At 43.6% G+C, this 19,377-nt stretch overlaps 1 protein-coding gene across 7 annotated transcripts in view; it reads right to left on the minus strand.

Moving 5' to 3' along the window:
- Positions 1–17,039, minus strand: part of ADGRF5 (adhesion G protein-coupled receptor F5) — a 48,370-nt gene extending 31,331 nt beyond the window's left edge. For all 7 annotated transcript variants that reach the window (XM_074895530.1, XM_074895524.1, XM_074895527.1 and 4 more), the window contains exon 1: positions 16,636–17,039. In XM_074895530.1, coding sequence (XP_074751631.1) covers positions 16,636–16,713 — 78 coding nt within the window. In that variant the 5' untranslated portion in view covers positions 16,714–17,039. The remainder of the gene's footprint in view (positions 1–16,635) is intronic.
- Between the last annotated feature and the right edge of the window lie 2,338 nt (positions 17,040–19,377).

The raw sequence follows: 19,377 nt of genomic DNA on the forward strand, positions 1-19,377 counted from the left end.
TTCTACAAAAGAGACTGCTTTGCCGTTTTGAAGACATCATCCACTTGTGACAACCTCAAGGCTTCCATGGATCTGGCTGGTCCCAAGACCAAGATGAATCAAAATGGATCAAGAGGAAAACATTGCAAATTTATAAGCTGTGACATAAGTCCTTGAGATAGAGATATGTCTTAATAATAGAAACACTAACAAAACAAAGATTTCTGATAGTTTTGTATATGCTCACAGCATATGATACAATAGCTTAATCTGTACAAAGAACTTGTATTTAATTGGTAACAGGTTGATGAAACATAACAGAAAGGGGAAAAGGTCAATAAACAAAATTTATGATGAGGTTAGACATCACATGCTACAGTTTTGCATGTATCTTGCACTGTTCACAAACTTGCATTCATATTCAAATGCTGTAGGTCAGCCTCTATTTTCGAATGCACCCTTTGTGCAGCCATGCAGCTGAGACCAAATGCTCGGTTAATTGTACACATAAGAAACCATACAGAGGACAACTCATGTAAATGAGAACCGTGCTGCTACTCAGGCTTTGATAGCAATTTAAAAATCCAAAATTCTCAAACCAGTATCTAGAAAGCCAGAAAAATAACAAATATCCAATGGAGATTTGATATAAACCTGCAAACAAATTGCAAATGGAAAAAAATATTAATGTTCTTCTCAAGTAATGAGGCTGTTCCCCTCATTCATTTAATTTCTTGTTGGAAAAAAAAAAATTGTAAATTTTTCAGTGAGCAGTTTCTCAAGTTTTTGTCTACCTGCAGTTGGTAAAACAGAAGATATGTGGACACATTCATAAACTTTCATACGAACTGGCAATAAGTATCTTTGACTAGTCCCAGAGAAGAAGCACAGGTTTGCTACCAAATTTCTTCTCCGCAGCATTCAGGCTGAAAAATGCTGTTTAAAGTTAACTCTGAAGTGCAGAAGATTCCTAGAGGTAAACAGCAAGGTCTCACTTTAACCCAGGACACAGGTGATCTACATGACCTTCTTTTTACTTTTTCTGTAAGTTTCTCTTTTTTGTAAATGTTGCAGAACAATTATACCCTCTCTTGCAAATCTACCCAGCACAATAGTTACCATCACATACATTTTAGAAAATAAAGCAGACACCCAAACATGTAATATGATTTACCTTCTCAGGTGATTCGAAGGGAAGATCTGCTAATTAGATCCGGTTTAAACAGCCTCTGCTTTCTATTGCAGCTTAGGCTGCTCTCTCAAAGGGTAACCAAGACTTGTATAATTAGTTGAACATGTAATTACTGCCCAGAACACAAGTCACCTCTAGAGCCTGCACTCAATTTTCAAGTGTGAGGCTGACCAGAGATGCCACTGCAAAAAACCCACAAGGCATTTTAAGAGGAGATATTTCCTGATACCATTCATCAGGTAATACTCATTATTTCCCCCTGCACTGATCTAAATCCTTCAGTGTCTTATCTGCAGATTAGTTTATCAAGTGGACTAACTTGTTCCACTGCTGTCACTCACCTGCTTGGTTCTAACAATAGAGGGCGTTGAGGAATGAAAGCAGTGAAATGATGTTTTGTAGCTATGGCAAAATGTTCGTGTGTTTTGATTTAAATAACAAGGAAGAAAACCCCTAAATTTTTCCTACCCGAGGTAACAGCATCCTCACTGTGGGCTGGACCTGGTATGGGTGCCCTTGGGGACGCTGCACAGGGAGGCAGACCTACGGCTCTCGATGGCTACTGTGGAAGGTTCGGAAGAGCAGGAAATTCCCAGAAACCCGAGGAAATTCTGATGCGTTATGTACATGTCTACTTTAACAAAATCTGGTGCCAGGAACCCACTGCACAAGCAGGAGACATCTGTCCAGACAGCAATGGGGCCGGTGTCCCAGAAGTGTTCGACCACAGCCGGTGTATTGATGGCGTTTGTTTCTACAGCAGTGTGTGTGAGGCAGGGACTCACTGCACTCATGCAGTGTCTGTGGAAAAGCCTGGGATTAAACTCATGTTGGGGGGGATTATTTTTCAAACGGTGTTTTATTTGGGTGAAAAGTCTATAGAAAGAGTTCCTTTTCCTCCACAGCCTGGAAACACAGTCCCTGTGGAGATCCTGACTGCTCATAAGAAGTCCATGGGGAGGTGATGGGCTCATGGGGTAAGTGGATGTGCCTCAGGATCTCCAGAGCCACCATGCAGCAGCTGAAGGCCACGTGGGACACACCAAGGCATCCTAAAAGGGCACATCTCCAAGGTAGACAACTGAGTCAAGCTGTAAATGTCACTTATTGTCACACTGCAGGAGGAAAATGAAAGCAAGAGAGTCAATAAGGTGCCTGATAAGGCACCATGCCTTTTCCACTTCAACACTACTTCCCGAATTAAAAGGTTGTGACATTAGGGCTGCTCCAGCAGTTACAATAGAGAGAGTGTTGCTGCCAGCTGACATTGGCTGTTTCAGGGGACCAGGAGGGATGGCTATCACAGAGGCACTGGGCATAGTTTGGATTGTCCTTGGTGTTAACTGTCTAGAGCAGTAGTAGTAATTTTTGTGTCACAGCGAGCCTGGATCAGGTCTTCAATCCTCTTATCAGCGGGTTGTGGTGAGTGTGCTGGTTGCTCTATTTCTAACAGCCCTAAGACACGTCACTGCATTTTGCCTCTTGCTGGGTCTGAGACATAGAAAGCAAAATCCGTGTTTAGCAGAGTTTGCCCTGCAGCCTTCACTGGTGCCAGCATCACTAAGGATACTGAGGATATCGCAGTACAGGACTGTAAACTTCTCTTCAATGAGCCAAACTGAGGGTGCATTGTCCTTGGCAGCAATACAGCCTATTCCTGTTCCCTTTTCTGCAAACCTGGTCACCTGCTGCTTTCCAGAATGTGATGAGTCAGCCCTCAGCCTGCCATTCTGCAGCAGTTTTAAGGTGATTAAATTGGCATGATTGATGTCCTCGTTGCCCTTAGAACTTGTCCCCACTTTTACAGTGGCATCAGTCTGGTTATCGCCCACCCCAGCTGTTCCAGGAATCTGAACAAGCAAAAATCTGATGCTACATCTACAGTACTATTTGCAACCACCTTTCACCCCCCTCTGAGCCAATTTAACTCACTGTCTCTGCAGAAAACTAAATCAAGGCATCTGAGAGAGTTTAATCAGCTCAGAGAAGTGAGTGCCTGGGCCAGAGCAAGGAGAGGAACAGGTATGTGGCCCCAAGCAAGGTAGGGAGAAGAAACAGAGGTTGGCAGGAAGGGCAGGAGGGTAAGGAGAAGGAGAACCTCTTCCTTTCTGCCCTGGCAAGCTGTTCAGCATGAGTCCATGGTCTATCCCTGCAGAAAGAGTTGTGTGGTTTTCACACAGTGTTGCTCCCTTAGCTGCCTCCTTGCAGATTTAGATAAGCAGCAGTGCCATCGCCGAGGATGAGGTGGAGGGCAGCCTTGGCTTAGAGCAAGTTATCTGTGATGGATCCACACGTTTCACATTGCCAGCCCTTGACTGGAAAACCAATCTGATTTAAACCCTCCTCCCCATCTTTTTTTTTTTCTTTTTTTTTTTTTTTTTTTTGTGTCATTGTGCTTTTCAAAAGATTTCAGCCAACAGCACTAAAAGCAGTCAAATAGGTGAGTGAATCACAGGATGTAGAATATGGCCAGACAAATACTGGAATCTGATCAGATCAAGCAGATCAAAGAGTTTCTTGGAACCTACAATAAACTTACATAAAGTTACTTCCTGAATTGCATAAAGGTTCTCACTAGCAGAGAGGTTAAACCAGAAGAGATGACTTGCTCAGACCACTGCCTACAGAAGTATTTAAAAGTGGCACAAAGGATCTCCATGAGATTTCAGGAGTATTATACTCAGCAGAATAAAGCTCTAGCAGCTAGAGTCTTGTTAGACAAGAGCACTCTGTTTACCTTGGGGTGTGGGAATGGGAAAGAATGTCAGTAAGGTGAAAAGATTTCTTAAAAGAGGGTTTCTGCCCAAGACACCGTATCAACAAACAACAGCCTAAAGTATGATAAATATTGCTTCACTTTACAGGAGAATGTGAAAATTGCGCAATGTCAGAGCATTAGGTATGTAATCAGCTTGGTATGTGAGCACAAGGGGATGTCCTGGTCATCCTGCTGTTTTTTCCTGTATGCGTTCATCATGTACTATCATGTCACCAGAAACTCTGAACTTCCTGGATTTTAAAGTTTTAAAGTTTCAACCACAGAACACTTCTAGTTTAAACATCTGAGACTGCACTTAAAGAGCCATCACGGGCTCAAGAAAGCAAGCAAAAGGAGTGTTAGAGCATATCTGCTCCGAACAAGGAGCACTGGTCCAAAACAAGGCAGAACTGTGTTGATCCTGTAATTCACTGGAAATGTGCCATTACAAAAGCATATGAACACATTTCATCTGACATGAACAAAATAGACCAGGGTGATGTTCCCACATAGGTGCAATGTGAGAGATACTGTTCAAAGCGAAAGCAAATGTGGAAACAACTTAGAAATAAAGTTAACAAGATACAGCCCTCTTGACTCAGCCATTTTCATTCCAGGCCTGGCTGTTCACACTTCAGTCTCATCTCTAGAATCTAACCTCAGCAATTTTTGTAAATCAAATCCCATTGCCCCTTGTATCCCAAACTCAGAAAAAGGTGGCAAAACCTCTCAGAAGCTAGATGCAACACTTCAGATTCTTACATCATTTGCCATTCTTATTATTTCTGAGTCTGAATTTTGCACGGTCAGACTCTCAGAGAGATGTGTTTCATAGTGAATCCCAACCATATTGCTACTAATAGGCAGATTTCTTTGAGATAAAATGGTTTGGGATAAATCTGGTGATTCCTGGGGCTTCATTTAGTCTCTCTCTCACATGACTTTATATAGTTTTGCCCACTTCAGTCTTGCAGAAAAGAATCTTGATGGAGCCCTAGCAAATTGCTACCTAAATCCACTCAGTATGATGATGTTGAAAAGGCTAATCTCATTCTGAAATTTATTAACAAGTATTTTTAATTTAAGTCCTGGAAGGTAACAGAAGTGCTCTACTTAATGCTGTCGATGCCTTGGCTGGAGTGCTGTGTCCGGATGTTGCTGTACTGGAGAGCATCCAAAGGAGAGCCACATGAACACTAAGACATGAGCAATGACCTTGTGAACAAGTTGAAAGTGTTTCAGTTTAGATAGGACAAAACTCACGTAAGGACACCATAACAGTCTGTCACTTGGTAAAAGACTGACATAAATGTTCACAGTGACAACTGGGTGAAGGATGATGTGAAATCACACAATCTGAAGGAAAGATAAATATATTGGTGATTATGGAAAATGTGTAATTGTAAAAGTCAGAAGCACTAAACTAGGCTATCCAGGGCAGCTTCAAAGTTCCCTTCAGTGGAGGTTTTTAAGAACATGCAATAAAATTGCTGAGATGGGAGAGAGCCCTTGATTCTGCCTCTACGTCAGTTTGTGGCAATGGAGCACCAGGTAAATTGTTTATTGACCTTTTCCAATTACCTCTGTTTCTCTACTCTGCTTCAATTTCTGTGCAATGAATGAGTTCAGAGAGACTCAAAGGAGACATGCAAGACCCCTGATCTGTGTATTCAGAACTGTGTTTCGCTATCTCCATCTTAGACAAGTTCAGGAATTCCTATTTGGACCTCTCCAGCACAACATTCCCACTGGTTTAAGCACAAAGGACGTGAACTGTATCTACAGCTTTATCAAGGGTTTCCCCAGAATTATATTTCCAGAGAGCTTCTCTGGTTCACATCCTTTTCTACACAAGTCACATTTTCCATCCTTGTTTAGCAAGTATATATTTTTCCTTCTTGACCTATGACTTTAAATTCCTTTATTCCTCTCTAAGCCTTCACATGAATTGGTGATGACCTTTTTACATACTCAAATAGTCTTCATGGAAAATGAAAATAATTTAGTCCCAGCTATCTGCAGATCACTTCATACCATGACCAAGCAGTACTTCCTGCAAGAAGAACTTCCTGCGAGAAGAACTCAGCAAGATTGGTGTTTGTAAGGCACGGTAACTGGAATAGGAACCACTCAGCCAGATAACTGAGAACACAGAAAATACTGTCCAGCTGAATGGCCAAATTATCACATCCTTCAAGCACTCCTAATGCTCTGAGAGCTGCCAACAGAACTTACCATAAGCATTTCAACATAGTCTGGACAGTACCAGCCAGCCCTGGAATGTTGTCCTAACCCTCCCAGAACAGTTCACAGTTGGGACTTACTGCTTGTCAGTGGAGAACATCAATCTGCTGGATCAGTGAGGGTATTCCCGCACGAACAAACATTAACTGCAACAATCACTGGTTAAGCATTAACTCAGGGAAGGAGGAAGGTGAGGGATGGTCCATCACATTCGGCCAGATATTAGCACTGTCCCAGTTGCTGGCTAGCTGTACAGCTGTACAGCTGGCCTGTCTGGGAAGGTGACCACGCTGATGCTAGACCTCTGGCTTGCCTCTCTCATGGGGATAAGTAACAAAGTTCATCTGCACTTACAGCCATAGGAAAGACCTACTGAGGACTAACTTTTCTTCAGAGTAGGTACCTCCATCTTTGGCAGGGAGATGATGCCCACATAGCTCATGACTTCTATGGCCTTACTAGTGTAACATGGTGCAGAGACACCTGGGTTGTACCAGAGCCAGAAGTAATACATGGTTGGCATGTTGTATAAATCCCTTGCAGCAAGGTTTGGTAGCTCATGTCTGCTGGCCAGACTGCTTCTATAAACTCTTACAGTCCCATGGCTCCGTATTGGGTTTCCTAGCTCATGCAACCTCTATTCACTCAGCAGAACCTGACTTATTCCACCTTGTCTTTCTGTCTGACTCCCAAATTTTCACTCTCTTGTCTCTTACAGTCAGACACATTTGGTAGCCTCTCTCAGCCTACCCAGCCATGTCTTCTTTCTAGAGTCTTTGGGACAATATTTCTCATTTGATACCAGAGTTAATGATGAGAAGATTTCCTGGTTCTTGATGCATCTGAAGCACAGAGTCCAGTTTTCCAGGCTCCCCAGTACAAGAGAGACATGGAAATACTGGAGTGAGTCCAGCAAAGGGACATGAAGATGATTAAAGGGCTGGAGCATCTGTTATACCAGGAGAGGCTGAGAGAGCTGAGACTATTTAACCTGGAAAAGAAAAGGCACAGGGGGATCTTGTCAATGTCTATAAATAGCTGATAAGGGGAACTAAAGAAGCACCCAACCTGATGTGGCTTCTTTGATAAAGGGTTATGAATGCAGAAATGCAAGTTGAAGCAAGCATATCTGTATTAGAATACTGTCCTGGTTTCGGCTGGAATAGAGGTAATTTTTTCTTCTTAGTAGCTACAATAGTGTTGTGATTTTAAATCAGTATGGAATTTGGTATGAGAAGAATGCTGATAACAGACTGATGTTTTCAGTTGTTGCTAAGAGATCAAGGACTCTCCAACTCCCTATGTCCTGCCTGTGCACAGGTCTACAAGAAGCTGGGAGGGAGCACGGCCAGAGCACCAGACCCAAAATGGCCAATAAAATATTCCATATCATGTAAAGTCATGCTCAGTATATAAAGGAGGGGTGGCCGGGAAGGTGGGGTTCCTCTCTCACTTCTGGAATTGTGATTGGAGGATCTTGGGATTTCGTGATCGCTAGCCAGGAACAGGCTGGGTATCAGTCTACAGGTGGTGAGCAACCACATAGTATATTATTTGTTTGTACTTTCTATTATTGTTATTGTTTTATTTTATTACAATTATTAAACTGTTTTTATCTCAACCTATGAGTCTTCCTTTACCCCTTCCAATTTTACTCCATCCCCTGGGCAGGGGAGGGTGAGCAAGCGGCTGCATCCGTCTGGCCGCAAGCCATGTTTAAACCACAACAAATACAGAGTTATCCATCCTCATGCAGCCATCCCAGATAGAAGTATTTTATTCCTGTTGGCTGAAACTTTTCTATATTCTGTGTCCGGGAATGTGGCCTCTCTTGCGCAGATCACACATTTGGCATCAGCAGGAAGAGGATAACAAACATCTCTGTAGCCACAACACGTCTTCAACAAGCAGAGTTCTTTGTGAGGCGAATATTAGTCTATAGCATCAGCTCTTGCCCCTCTCCTAGGGCTGTAAGACATGTCCTGGCTCACGGAGGCTGAGCCCCCTGTGTGGTTGACCTCCTATGTTCCGCTTTAGGGGTTTGTCAAACCTCATTTTAAAAGCAGTAAATTCTGTGGGTTTACTCCTTTGTTCACACTGAGGGACCGTTCCCCAGCCTTTCTAATGGGCACTGGTTGCTCAATGCCATAAGCAGATTTGCACTTGGCTGGATCCAAGGATCCTCTAGACCAGTCGCTTCTTATCTAACCCAGGCTAGAGCAGAGCCTCTAGGGAAGAGTTTTACAAAAGCGAAGTAAGCAGCACATCTCCAGAATGTTCTTTCCACTCCTGGCTATCAGAGGGACAGGGCCTTGTGGAGGCAAAGGCAAGACCTTGGTGTTTAAAAGCCCCTTATGGCCTATTACACTTACACAAAATGAAGTAACCTATAAGAAAACTTAGGAGCATGTCAAATGTCCAGGAGCAAGGAGATGTAAATCTCCTTCAGTCGCTTTGAATCTGCCACTCATTCAGGTCAGGCCTGGTCCTTCCTTATCAAACTGGGTGGCACACTTGCTCCCTGGCCTCAGAGCAGCCTACATCCCTTTTACATTCCCCATCAGCTGTTTGGGCTGAAGAGTCCTATGTCCTCCTACCACAACAGTCCTCCCACCTCTGCGGTACTTGTTCTGCTCTGCACCTTTCCAGTTGTGTTATATCTTTTTTGAACTTAATCAAGCTCATTTGTCCCCACGCCAGCATTTTCCCATGGCTTAAATAGCTCTGCCTCCCTTTAGGCATTTTGGAGGAAAGGCTTATGGTTCCATGAGATCTGTGGAGGTGAAGGGCACATGGAGAGAGGAACCAGGAGCTGCTAAAGACTAGAAGGTGTGAATGGAGCAGGTACCTGGCTGGCACAAGACCGTCTAGCTCCATGGCTGCCCAGTAGCTTACAGCAACTGAACCCTGTTTTACCCTTTTTAAACAACCGTTGAGCATTTTTTCAGAGATTCAATCTCTGGAGCTAAAGCCCTTGTTTCACTGATTGTCCAGTTTGTTCTTCCTCAGCCACAACAGAAAAGCTTTCCCTTCTGTGCATAAAACATGACCTTTGGTAGTGCGTAATAAGTTGGATGATCAGACAATGTTTGTTTCAGACATAAAACACACAATGACTTTAAAAAACACACACCCAGGCACAACAATATTTCATGGGAGAGTTGGCTAAAAGCGAAAGGGGGGACAGGGGAAGTTGCACTGACCTTAGATAACACATCTGAATGAGAACAAAAATAAAATAAACACAAAGTAATCAAGGACTCCGAAACAAACTGCTTAGTGATAAGAATTCAAACAGTCAATAAACAGGCTGTAGATAGTTTCTCTGTGATGTCTGAGGGACTGTGTCACTCCAGCTTTGAGCCTAGCATGGTGCAGGGGTCTGAGTTGGTGGGTATGCTAAAGAAACTGTAGGACTTTTGCAGAGGTTTCATTTTCAGGGGGACTATGGGGAAAACTTTTTGTGAGTTAGTTGTGTGCAAACAGATGTCATGGCACTCATAAGCGAAAGGATGAATGCTCCCCGTGCCACATGGCACGTTAATGTGCCAGGCTGAAAACAGTGGTAGCTGAAAGCAAAGTGAAAAAGGCATTTAAAGCAGCACTTTACTGGAAAAAGAAAGCCCTGCCCAATTATTGCCTTCTTCCTGGCATGTTTTCCTCACATCTGCTCAGGAGATTTTTCTCAACTGCAGCTAAGGGCTCCTGCATGACCTTCACGTTGCAGTTTTGTAGAAGCAACAAAGGAAAAAAAAAATCAAAACAATGAGTTCCACTCTGCTTTTCCAGCTCTTTGCACATAGCCATAATACCATATGTTTTGAAAGGCTGTGGAAAAGCACCCGCCACCATACCTGTGATGGCTGGGACGGTAGAAGAGATGTAGCTATGAACTTTCCCTTCTTCTCCTTATCCTTTTTTGGAGCATCTGCACTTAGTAGTGGCAGGCCTATCTCACAGCTAGCAGTAACAAAGCAAGAGATTTAGAGCTCAGCACTCCCTGTGAGTACAGGGGAGGTGAAACTCTCCAGGTACTCCCATATCAACATAGTGAAGAGTGAGGTCTAACAATATCCGTTGAACTGGAATTTCCATGGGCTTCAATGAGTTTTGGATTAGGTCCCTAAGTCAGGCCAGCCACGGGTTACTTCTATAGACTGAAGTACTAGAAAGTCTGATGACTGCATGCTTCCTGCTCATTTCATTTTATTAACCTCTTGATTTTTTCCTGTTATTGCTGCAAGTGCAGCTGGCTATGTAGGAAGCTACTGCAAGTTGTGTAGGTGTCAGCCACTTGGAGTTTGTATAATCCTGCTCTGAAAAGCAGGAGTTTCCTGCCTGAGGGCCTGGCCCGTAACACCTAGTAACAAAAACGTAGAAGTACAAAATAGCATCCACCTTTTGCACAAAGAATTGTATAAATGGAGGGAAATCCTCTACATCAGTGAAGACAGGTCTCTTGTCCGTATCTCATAATTCCCTTCTGTAGTGATCAAGCCTGAGAGAAAATATAATAGTTGATATTTTGTTCCACCGATCTCACTTCCAGCCTTACTATTTTTGTACTGGTCTGTCTTCAAGAGCACAGGATAACTCAGAAATTCTAAACAGTGTTAGCATTTAACTTCTTTGAAGGCTACACTTATCTATAATGTTATCAAAATCATCAGAGCTCTTTCATCTTCATCATTGTCATTAGGTGTCAGATCAAGACAGAATATCAACACAGAGGGGACTAGTTTGTTTGATTAATGTTCAGAAGATTTTAAGGAATATTAGTCTTCAGGCAGATGCTTGGCCTAGTTCAAAATCACATCACACTTTAGATTTAGTCCGGGGATGATCCAGCCTTATGAATCCCTGTAGTGCATGCCAGGCTCACATGGCATAAAAACACAGCAATGCAAAGACAACTTACACCTGATGGCAGGTGTGCTCGTGAGATCAGACACTGAGCTGGGTAGAGCAGTGGCGTTTCTTATGCCCCAGGGTGCCTTTTGAGAGCTTAAACAAACACCTGCCGTGAGATGTAGGGCCAGAGTAGATGACCTGCTGAGGTCTCTTTCTGCCCTGGTTTTCTAGGAGACCTAGTCAATAGTTAGCCTGTTCCCTGTCTCAGCCAATGCCAATGCCAAGATTCACAGAAATGATTCAAAGAACAGTAAGGGCCAGGGGCTGTTCCCAACCTTGTTTTACAGGGAAAAGGAGAGTTCAGGTATATGAAAGTGAGCTGTGCCCAGACAGATAGCTCAGGAACAACTCCAGACCCCCTTGCTGCACTGGTGCTGTTGCATGGGTTTCTCCAAATCCTAGCACGGCCTAAGATAGAATGCACATTTTAAGATCGGGAATATTCTTCATCTGGGACAAGGCTGGTGCCTAACTTTGGTAGTATCTCCCACGACAAATCTTCAGAGGCACTTGTGTTTCTCTCTGTTGACTGTACAGGCAATCTTAGTTTTACTTCAGTAGGAATCTCTTCAACATCCTCAGAAGCATCTGCATTTACATTCGGAGCAAGGGAAGCCTACATTAACTACTGTCAGACAAATTATACCTTTGCTGAGTTTGGTACTATGATGCTGAAACAGTACTGGAGCCACCATTGCAAGGCTGTCCAGAAACAAGGCATTTAAGAAAAGAGCAGGCAGCTTTTGATACAGATTATATCACAGAACACCTCCCCTGTGAGGACAGGTTGAGAGAGTTGGGGGGGTTCAGCTGGAGAAGAGAAGGCTCTGGGGAGACTTTATAGTAGCCTTCCAGTACTTAAAGGGGCTTCAGGAAAAATGGGGAGGGACTCTTGATCAGGGAGTGTAGGGATAGGATGAGGGGTAAAGGTTTTAAACTGAAAGAGGGTAGAGTTAGATTAGATATGAGGAAGCAATTCTTTACTGTGAGGGTGGTGAGGCCCTGGCACAGGTTGCCCAGAGAAGCTGTGGCTGCCCCCTCCCTGGAAGGGTTCAAGGCCAGGTTGGACGGGGCTTTGGGCAACCTGGGCTAGTGGAAGGTGGCCCTGCCCATGGCAGGGGGTTGGAATTAGGTGATCCGTAGGGTTCCTTCCAACCCAAACCATTCTATGATTCTAACATCTTGTGTATCCTTACTCAGGTAAGGGCCAGTGGTTATGAATGGCAACTGGACTTTTCAAGCCATAGGCTTGAAACAGGACAGGTAGTGAGAGGAAGAAAGGAAGTGCCATCAGTCCAGTTTTACATCTGGAGAGACTGGAGGCATGCACAGGCTCATCCAGGATCTCAGCCATAGGATCGGTCCATTCAGATTTTAGGGACCCCATGCAGGAATTTCAAGAATTTCTCTCTCAAGAAGGAACAGTAAAACAATTTCAGGAGGAAGGGGCATGCTGCGAACAGCCTGTCATAAGGCACGTACGGACAGCTTTGGAATGAAGATGGCTTTTACACACTCAACCTGATGGTTGTCAAAGGCCAAGCCTGTGGTCACAGGAGCAAGCAGAAGCAGGAATTTTAGCGGAGGTTTTCCTCTGTGCATTAACAATTGGGGGAAGCTCTGTCCTTCTGAGGAATTTCTGAGGACAGTAAATTACATACTAGATCACAGCTCTATTATGTTTTTGGGGAAGGCATTTGGAAATTAATGTTTCTTATTAAGATTTAAATGGGGAATGCATACAGCTCTGCTACTCACAGGCATCATCAAACCTGGCCTGCCACAGCATTTTCTCTCCTGTTGAGGTGGGTTTTAAGCGGATCCTGGGTTGACAGCAGCCAACTATGTAAGCAGGCCCTTGCCATCTCTATGCTTCAGTTCTCTGCTGCCAAACAGGGATGGTATTAGCTGTCCCTACTTCACCGGGTGTTTAGAGAGAACTGGGGGCAAGAATAATCCATCAGTGCTTGTGATAACAGCCTGATAAACAAGAGCTGGAGAAATACCTAGAAGGAAAGTGAGACACAGCTTTCCTCTCAGCCAGAAGGAAGGATTTCAATGCCAGGAATGATCAGTTTTAAGTGACCTTTGAGTTCTTCCTAAAACAAATATTACTTTGTGTAAATCAGCTGACTAAGATGACACAATGGAGTTAAAGGTTTTTTCTGGGCTGGGAAAAGTCTTCTGTTTATTCAGAATTGGTCCGTTAGGAGGTGTCTAAAAGGCGGGCTAGATATCCTGTTGTGGTGGGTTGAATCTAGCCTGCAGCTAAGCACCCACGTAGCCACTCACTCCCCACCTGCCAGTGGGATGGCAGAGAATAGGAAAAGTGAGAAAACTAGTGGGTTGAGATAAATACAGGTTAATAAGGGAAAGAAAGAGAAAATTAAAAACAAATGATGTGAAGGCACTTACCATGTCCCACAAGCAGATGGATGCCCAGCAAGTCTCCAAGCAATGACCACCTTGGAAGACAACCCTGCCCCTCACCCCTGTATTTTATTGCTGAACATGGCTTTATATGGTTTGAAATATCCTTTTTTGTGAATTCAAACCAGCTTTCCCAGCTGTAACCCCTCCCAGCTGTAACCCCAGCCCACTCACTACAGAGATAGAGTGGGAAAAAGAGAAAGCCTTGATGTTGTGCAAGCACTGCTCAGCAATAGCCAAAATACAGGTGTGTCATCAACGCTGTTTTATCCACAAATCCGAAACACAGCACCTTACAGGCTGTTACAAAGAAAGGTAACTCCATCACAGACAGACCCAGTACCCCCTTCTTTTTTGGCTTGCTCAGATGGGAGTTATGATGGAGATGGCAGGGCTTTGGGGCAGAATTCTTACAGGCTTCCACGGGGATAAACTGAAGTTTGAAGAAGAGATATGGACTGGGTGCAGAGATGGTGGATTAAGGTTACAACACCCGTGTCATGTCATGGAATGGCTGTCACAGTGAAATCTCTGTTACAGGCCAGCCCCATAAGCAGACAAGCCCTCAGAATAGGCTGCAAATGTAGTCAAAAATTCCTTAACAAAGTCCACTGGTGCAGCATTATAACATGCAAATTTAGTACTGTAATTACTCGACAACCTGCTACAGTGAGTTAGCTGCTCTGTAGGAACTGCTCTTGCAAAAAACATGAAGTGGAACATTCTTCCATCAGAGAGAAACAAGACATTGCAAATCATTTTTTGCAAACTCTTTCCCATGCTCCCTGTTTCTGCACACACACCTTGTGCCCTCCAGCTCACCCACATTCCCAATACAGCCCCTCCAGCCCACTGTGGGCCAATATCACAGCCCCCCAGTTTCTGCCCTCACCTAGCGCTGCCTCAGTCTTCATCCAGGATGCTGCCGAGCACAGATAAGGGGGACAAGTTGCTGCTTAGGTACCACACACAACAGGAGCTGGATCAGATTAGTTGATGGGTGGTAACTGCCCATAGGCAGGCAGAGCAACATGCAAGATCATTTGAGAAAAAACCTGCATAATCAGGCAATTACAGTGGATCAGCTCATGAATGGCAATGGGACCCTTCTTTGACATCACTGTCCTAAGAAACCATTTAATGGAAATCTGGAAATGGTTTTCTGAAAGAAGTTTGGTTTTACTGTAGATTCATCCCACTTGAACTTAAAAAGTAAGGATTTTTACACAAGGGTGAGATTAACTCCCGCAGCAAATCATTTCTGTTTCAAGTGCAAGTACAGTTCATTTCCTATGTACAAATATAGCCCCAAACTAATGATGCCCTCATGTGTGATGCAATTCACATCCATGCTTGACTACTGTAAGCCCTTGTTTCTTCTGTCAAACTGTGGATTGCAACCATGAACAGTGGCAGCAGCAGGGAAGCTTTCTTGATCAAGATGAATGGGTTAAAAAAGGAACTCTAGTAAAGGCTTCGCTGGTCTTTTGTGTTTTAACAATGAGAGGAAGCTCTGCCTAGTTTGAGGAATTTCCCACGTCTCCAATTCAGACTTTGGAAAACTGCTTTATTAAGCCTGTCTAAGAGGTGTTAAAAAAATAAAAATAATCAAGGAGGTTAGGACAAAGATATCTTTCCAGAGCCTACGCATGTTCTGTTTGTTTGGTTTTTAAACCTGGATCACCAGAGACAAACTGAGAGGAATCTAGGGAAGTTAAATAATGACAAATGCCAAATATTCACACGAGGTTCCTGCAGAGCTGACTGAGCCATTACTGAACTCAGTCAAGTGTCACTGCTACGCAGATGCTAAAGATTTTCCCCTAAATTTCCTTACCTATCACCTCATTCTGCAGTGTTGCCAGACATAGCAAGAGGGGTTAAGTGACAGAAATAGATGGGGAACTTTCTGGGTGAGAGGAATATCGATGGGTTGGGAAATGCTGCTTTCACCATGCAACAGCAAGTGATGAGGCAAGGAGAAATGGAGCCTCAGGCTCCCATATTCCCAACGTCCTTTCCCTTACTATTCCCTTGCCTGTTACAAGCTCATTGCCTCCCATAAAACTGTCATGGAAAGTGAGAATTACAGCATTCAAACAATAACACCTTTCTTCCCCAAATCTGAAAGCTCCTTATGCTCACACAGGTGAGCATCACTTTCCCACTGATAGGGAGACAGAAACAAGGTTGTACAAGGTCACACCACAGCTGTGTTTTTTAATGAATCACGATCATTTAAGCAACCAGTGGATACTGCTGCACTAGAGATGTTTGGGTGGAGCATGACTTTTGGGGTTATAGACATCAACAGAGAATAAAGTGTCAGAAAGCATTCCTGCATCCCCCCTGACACTAAGCACTGACAACAGAACTCCAGCACTCCAACACCATAAAACTGGCTTTCACTTAATCAGATCAAAACACAGGTAAAAAAGAATGGAAAGAAGATAGATGTGACACTCAAAGACAGTACACAGCAGCGTCTCATCCTGTGGCTGTGGGTACCCCAAGTCTTTCTCCCCGGTCAGCCAAGTGTCACCTAATGAAACTGAAGGGGGATTCAGGAGATTGCTCTAAAAAAGAAACAAACCCACCATTTTATACAGATGACAAAAATACAGCGACTATTATCTGCACTGCAAATCCCAGCCTTAGGTAAGCATAAAACAAAGTGAAAAAAAGCCAAATACTATTGCAGTTGATGTTTTGTTTTTTTTTCTGAATCTGTAGTAAATGCAGTCCAGATTAGTACAGTATTTCCATGCTTGTCCCTCTTTACCACTGCAGCCCCGACTTTAAACTAGATTAATCATAGCCTCTATCAAAATTCACTAGCCAAGCTAACAGACAGTAGCATTTTGTCAGAAGCTTGAATGGCTTAATTCACACCCTGAAAAGCCAAAACCATCCTACAGAAAACTGTCAACTAATCACCACAAAATGAAACATGCACTGGCTGTAGTTTTCCCAGTAAAAACCTGCAGCAGCTTTACCGGTCATGCAAAGTTTGCTCCGCAATGTCAGAATCTGGCCCTGAAAATTCCTTCAAGCTGTCTTCACCTGCCTCAGACTGTTATACCGCAGGAGACCGATGCTATATTTAGCATATCATCCATACCTGTAGGACAACAAGTGCTTGGTCACGTCCGAGTCTTTTCCAAACTTGTCCTTCTGTGCTGGGAAGGAAACTTCCCATCCAGGTGTCAACTCCTGCCTCAGTCTCTGCCCTTTGTTTTTCCAAGAGCTCAAGACACACCTGCTTTTCCGTGTGCGCTGTTGATTGTTGGGCTCGGGGTTTGTTTTTTGCTTTGCCTTTCTTTTTGGAACAAATTAAACAGCCTGTGAGCAATTCTCAGTGAGAGCGAGAGAGAACCTTTTGGCTTGTGGTGATTTAATCAAGCAAACCCCGTGACCTCCCTTTCCTGCGATCAGTGGGAACCGATCCCTTCTCCACCAGCGCAGGGTGGAGTTGCAGCTAAAAACCACAAGCCTGAAAGCACTGTGCTGGATGGGCAGGGCAGGTCTTCCTTCTCCGTTTGTTGTGTCAGAGAACATGGTGATTCCTGCTGGTCTGAAACACGGAGATGACCTCTGGCCAGGAAGGAACATGCGAAATATTTTCTAAGCGTTTTCCTGCTGTGGGGGGGAAAGTGGATGCAAGGGACACTTGGGTGTGGGTGCTAACAGCTGCTGGGGAGTGCAATTTCAGGATGAGGAAAACACTTTTTTGGTCACCAGGGTTGTGGAAGTAAAAGAAATTTCTTTTTTTTCCTAGGGTAAACCGTTCTAAGAGCTTCAGTTGTCTCTGTACACAGTGATCTGGAGTCTAACTTGTGTAGGTGCCTCTCAGACTTTCAGATATGGTGCCTTTCATGCTAAAAGGTGCTGAGATACTCTACAAATTCGTATAGGAGAGCTTTTAAACATGGAGCTCATGTTCAGCAACACCCCAGTGGTGCAGCTGTGGCACAAGGGCTCCTTGTCAAGGTGCAGAAGAAATCTGGGCAGTCTCATGCATCCAGAAGGACAGATGCCCCTGGAACGACCCCCAAACTCTGCTGTGCAGGTCCTGCTGCCTCACACGGGGGCTTCCAGAGTAGGATTTTCATGCACTAGCCAAATGATTGCACCCCAGAAAGGCGGGGATGGCTCCCCAAGGCTCAGTCTTGGTTATACTGATAAAATGAAGGACACTGTAATGGTCTCCTTGCTTTTGTCTCTCCTGACTTTGCACCATCTCTGGTGTTCTTGCAAGATAACACTACAACATCATGGCCCAACATCAACCCATCAGATGGCACAGGGCATGTTCCATCTGTGATGAATATTGTTTTCTGGAGGTATCAGTTCTTCTCGACTGTAGCAGCAGCCGACAACAGCTAGACTCTCTGTGTTTCAGGGTCTGAGTGGGGTTTATCTGGATCATCTTTCTGTGAATGTCTTAAGACAAAAAAATATATATATATGACTCCAGACTCTACAGTTAACAGCATCCTTTTTTCTGGACATGACAAGAATTTATTTTAGTAATTTGATATCTCCACTTGGGATCACTTTTTACTCTGTCACGATCCAGTTCATAGTATAAAAGCAAGAAAGGACATTTGGACAGGGAGCCTGGGCTGTGTACCCCATCTTTATGTGCTTTCAGTTGATAAGTGTGATTAATATTTCCTTATATTTGATAGCAGTCTCTATATCTAAGAGCAGTTACTTCATTTCGATGGGCTTTTCAGTTTAATTTCCTTTTGTTTACTAGAGTTGGAAGTTTTATTCTTATTTATCTCCTTCTGTTGGTGGGATGAGTAAAATATTATGTTTGGGACATCTAGGAGAGAAAATGCTGCTGAGATATTTTGATTAGAGTGACAGAATGTTTATTTCTTTAAAATAAAGCTCCTGAGTGATTATTTTTTAAAGTATATAGAAAACATTCCTAGTATGTTTATTGTTCAGGGTTTTTTCCTGACATTTATTCCCATTTATATTGAAGTTTGCTGGTGGGTTTGGTGGTGGGTGGAAGATGATTTTGACCCCTGCGGTAGTTTCCAAAGTTTCAGAACTGCTCCTCTTCAACGTCAAGATAAATTTAAAATATTCATGAAAGTCTGGGGCAGATTTTGCTGTCAAAACTGGGAATAGGAGAGAAATGGGTGGTCTGGAGAACAGCTAGATAAATAGCTAAAACATCTCAGAATAAAGTATCTAAATTGGCTGAGATTAGAGATGCTTACTCTCTTGACTAATGGAAGCCTCGAAGACTAGCTCTGAAGCAGGTACCTACATTGCTGGCATTTCCAGTGAAGCGAGATGAACACTACTCTTTATGGAAAGACCTTGCTGCAATCAATGTGTAGTTATATTATGCAAAATGGAATGGCTCTTTGGACTTCAAGATAAGAGCTGACAGGCACGGTTCATCAACAGCAGCATGCAGCAACAATTCGATTTGCCAGAGTGTGGACTGGTGTTTAGGCCAGACATATAAATTTTGAAGGGAACAATGAAAGCCTGAACTCTTGATATTTGAGCAGACACGACTAAATGCAAACCATATCTAAATTTGGATTAACCTAGTTTAGAGATTAGGAAAGGCTTGCAGAACCTCAGAAGAGGCCCTATCTTATTTTTCTGTATCCTGCACTCTGTCTTTGCATGGCAAAGCTGAATCAGTTTGTACAGCACCGAGCACTATGGGGCTCTGAAGTTGGCTGGGGCATCTCAGTACATGTAATATAAATCACTAAATGCCATGGATCACTATAAGGATGATAGGATGATATAGCAGGTATCTCACAAGCCTGTCCTATCATCAAGGAGTGTCATGACCATCAAGTGAGCTGTAAAACCCTAATGTGCA

The sequence above is a fragment of the Athene noctua genome, chromosome 1 (genome assembly GCF_965140245.1).
Source record: "Athene noctua chromosome 1, bAthNoc1.hap1.1, whole genome shotgun sequence".
NCBI classification, from domain to species: domain Eukaryota; kingdom Metazoa; phylum Chordata; class Aves; order Strigiformes; family Strigidae; genus Athene; species Athene noctua.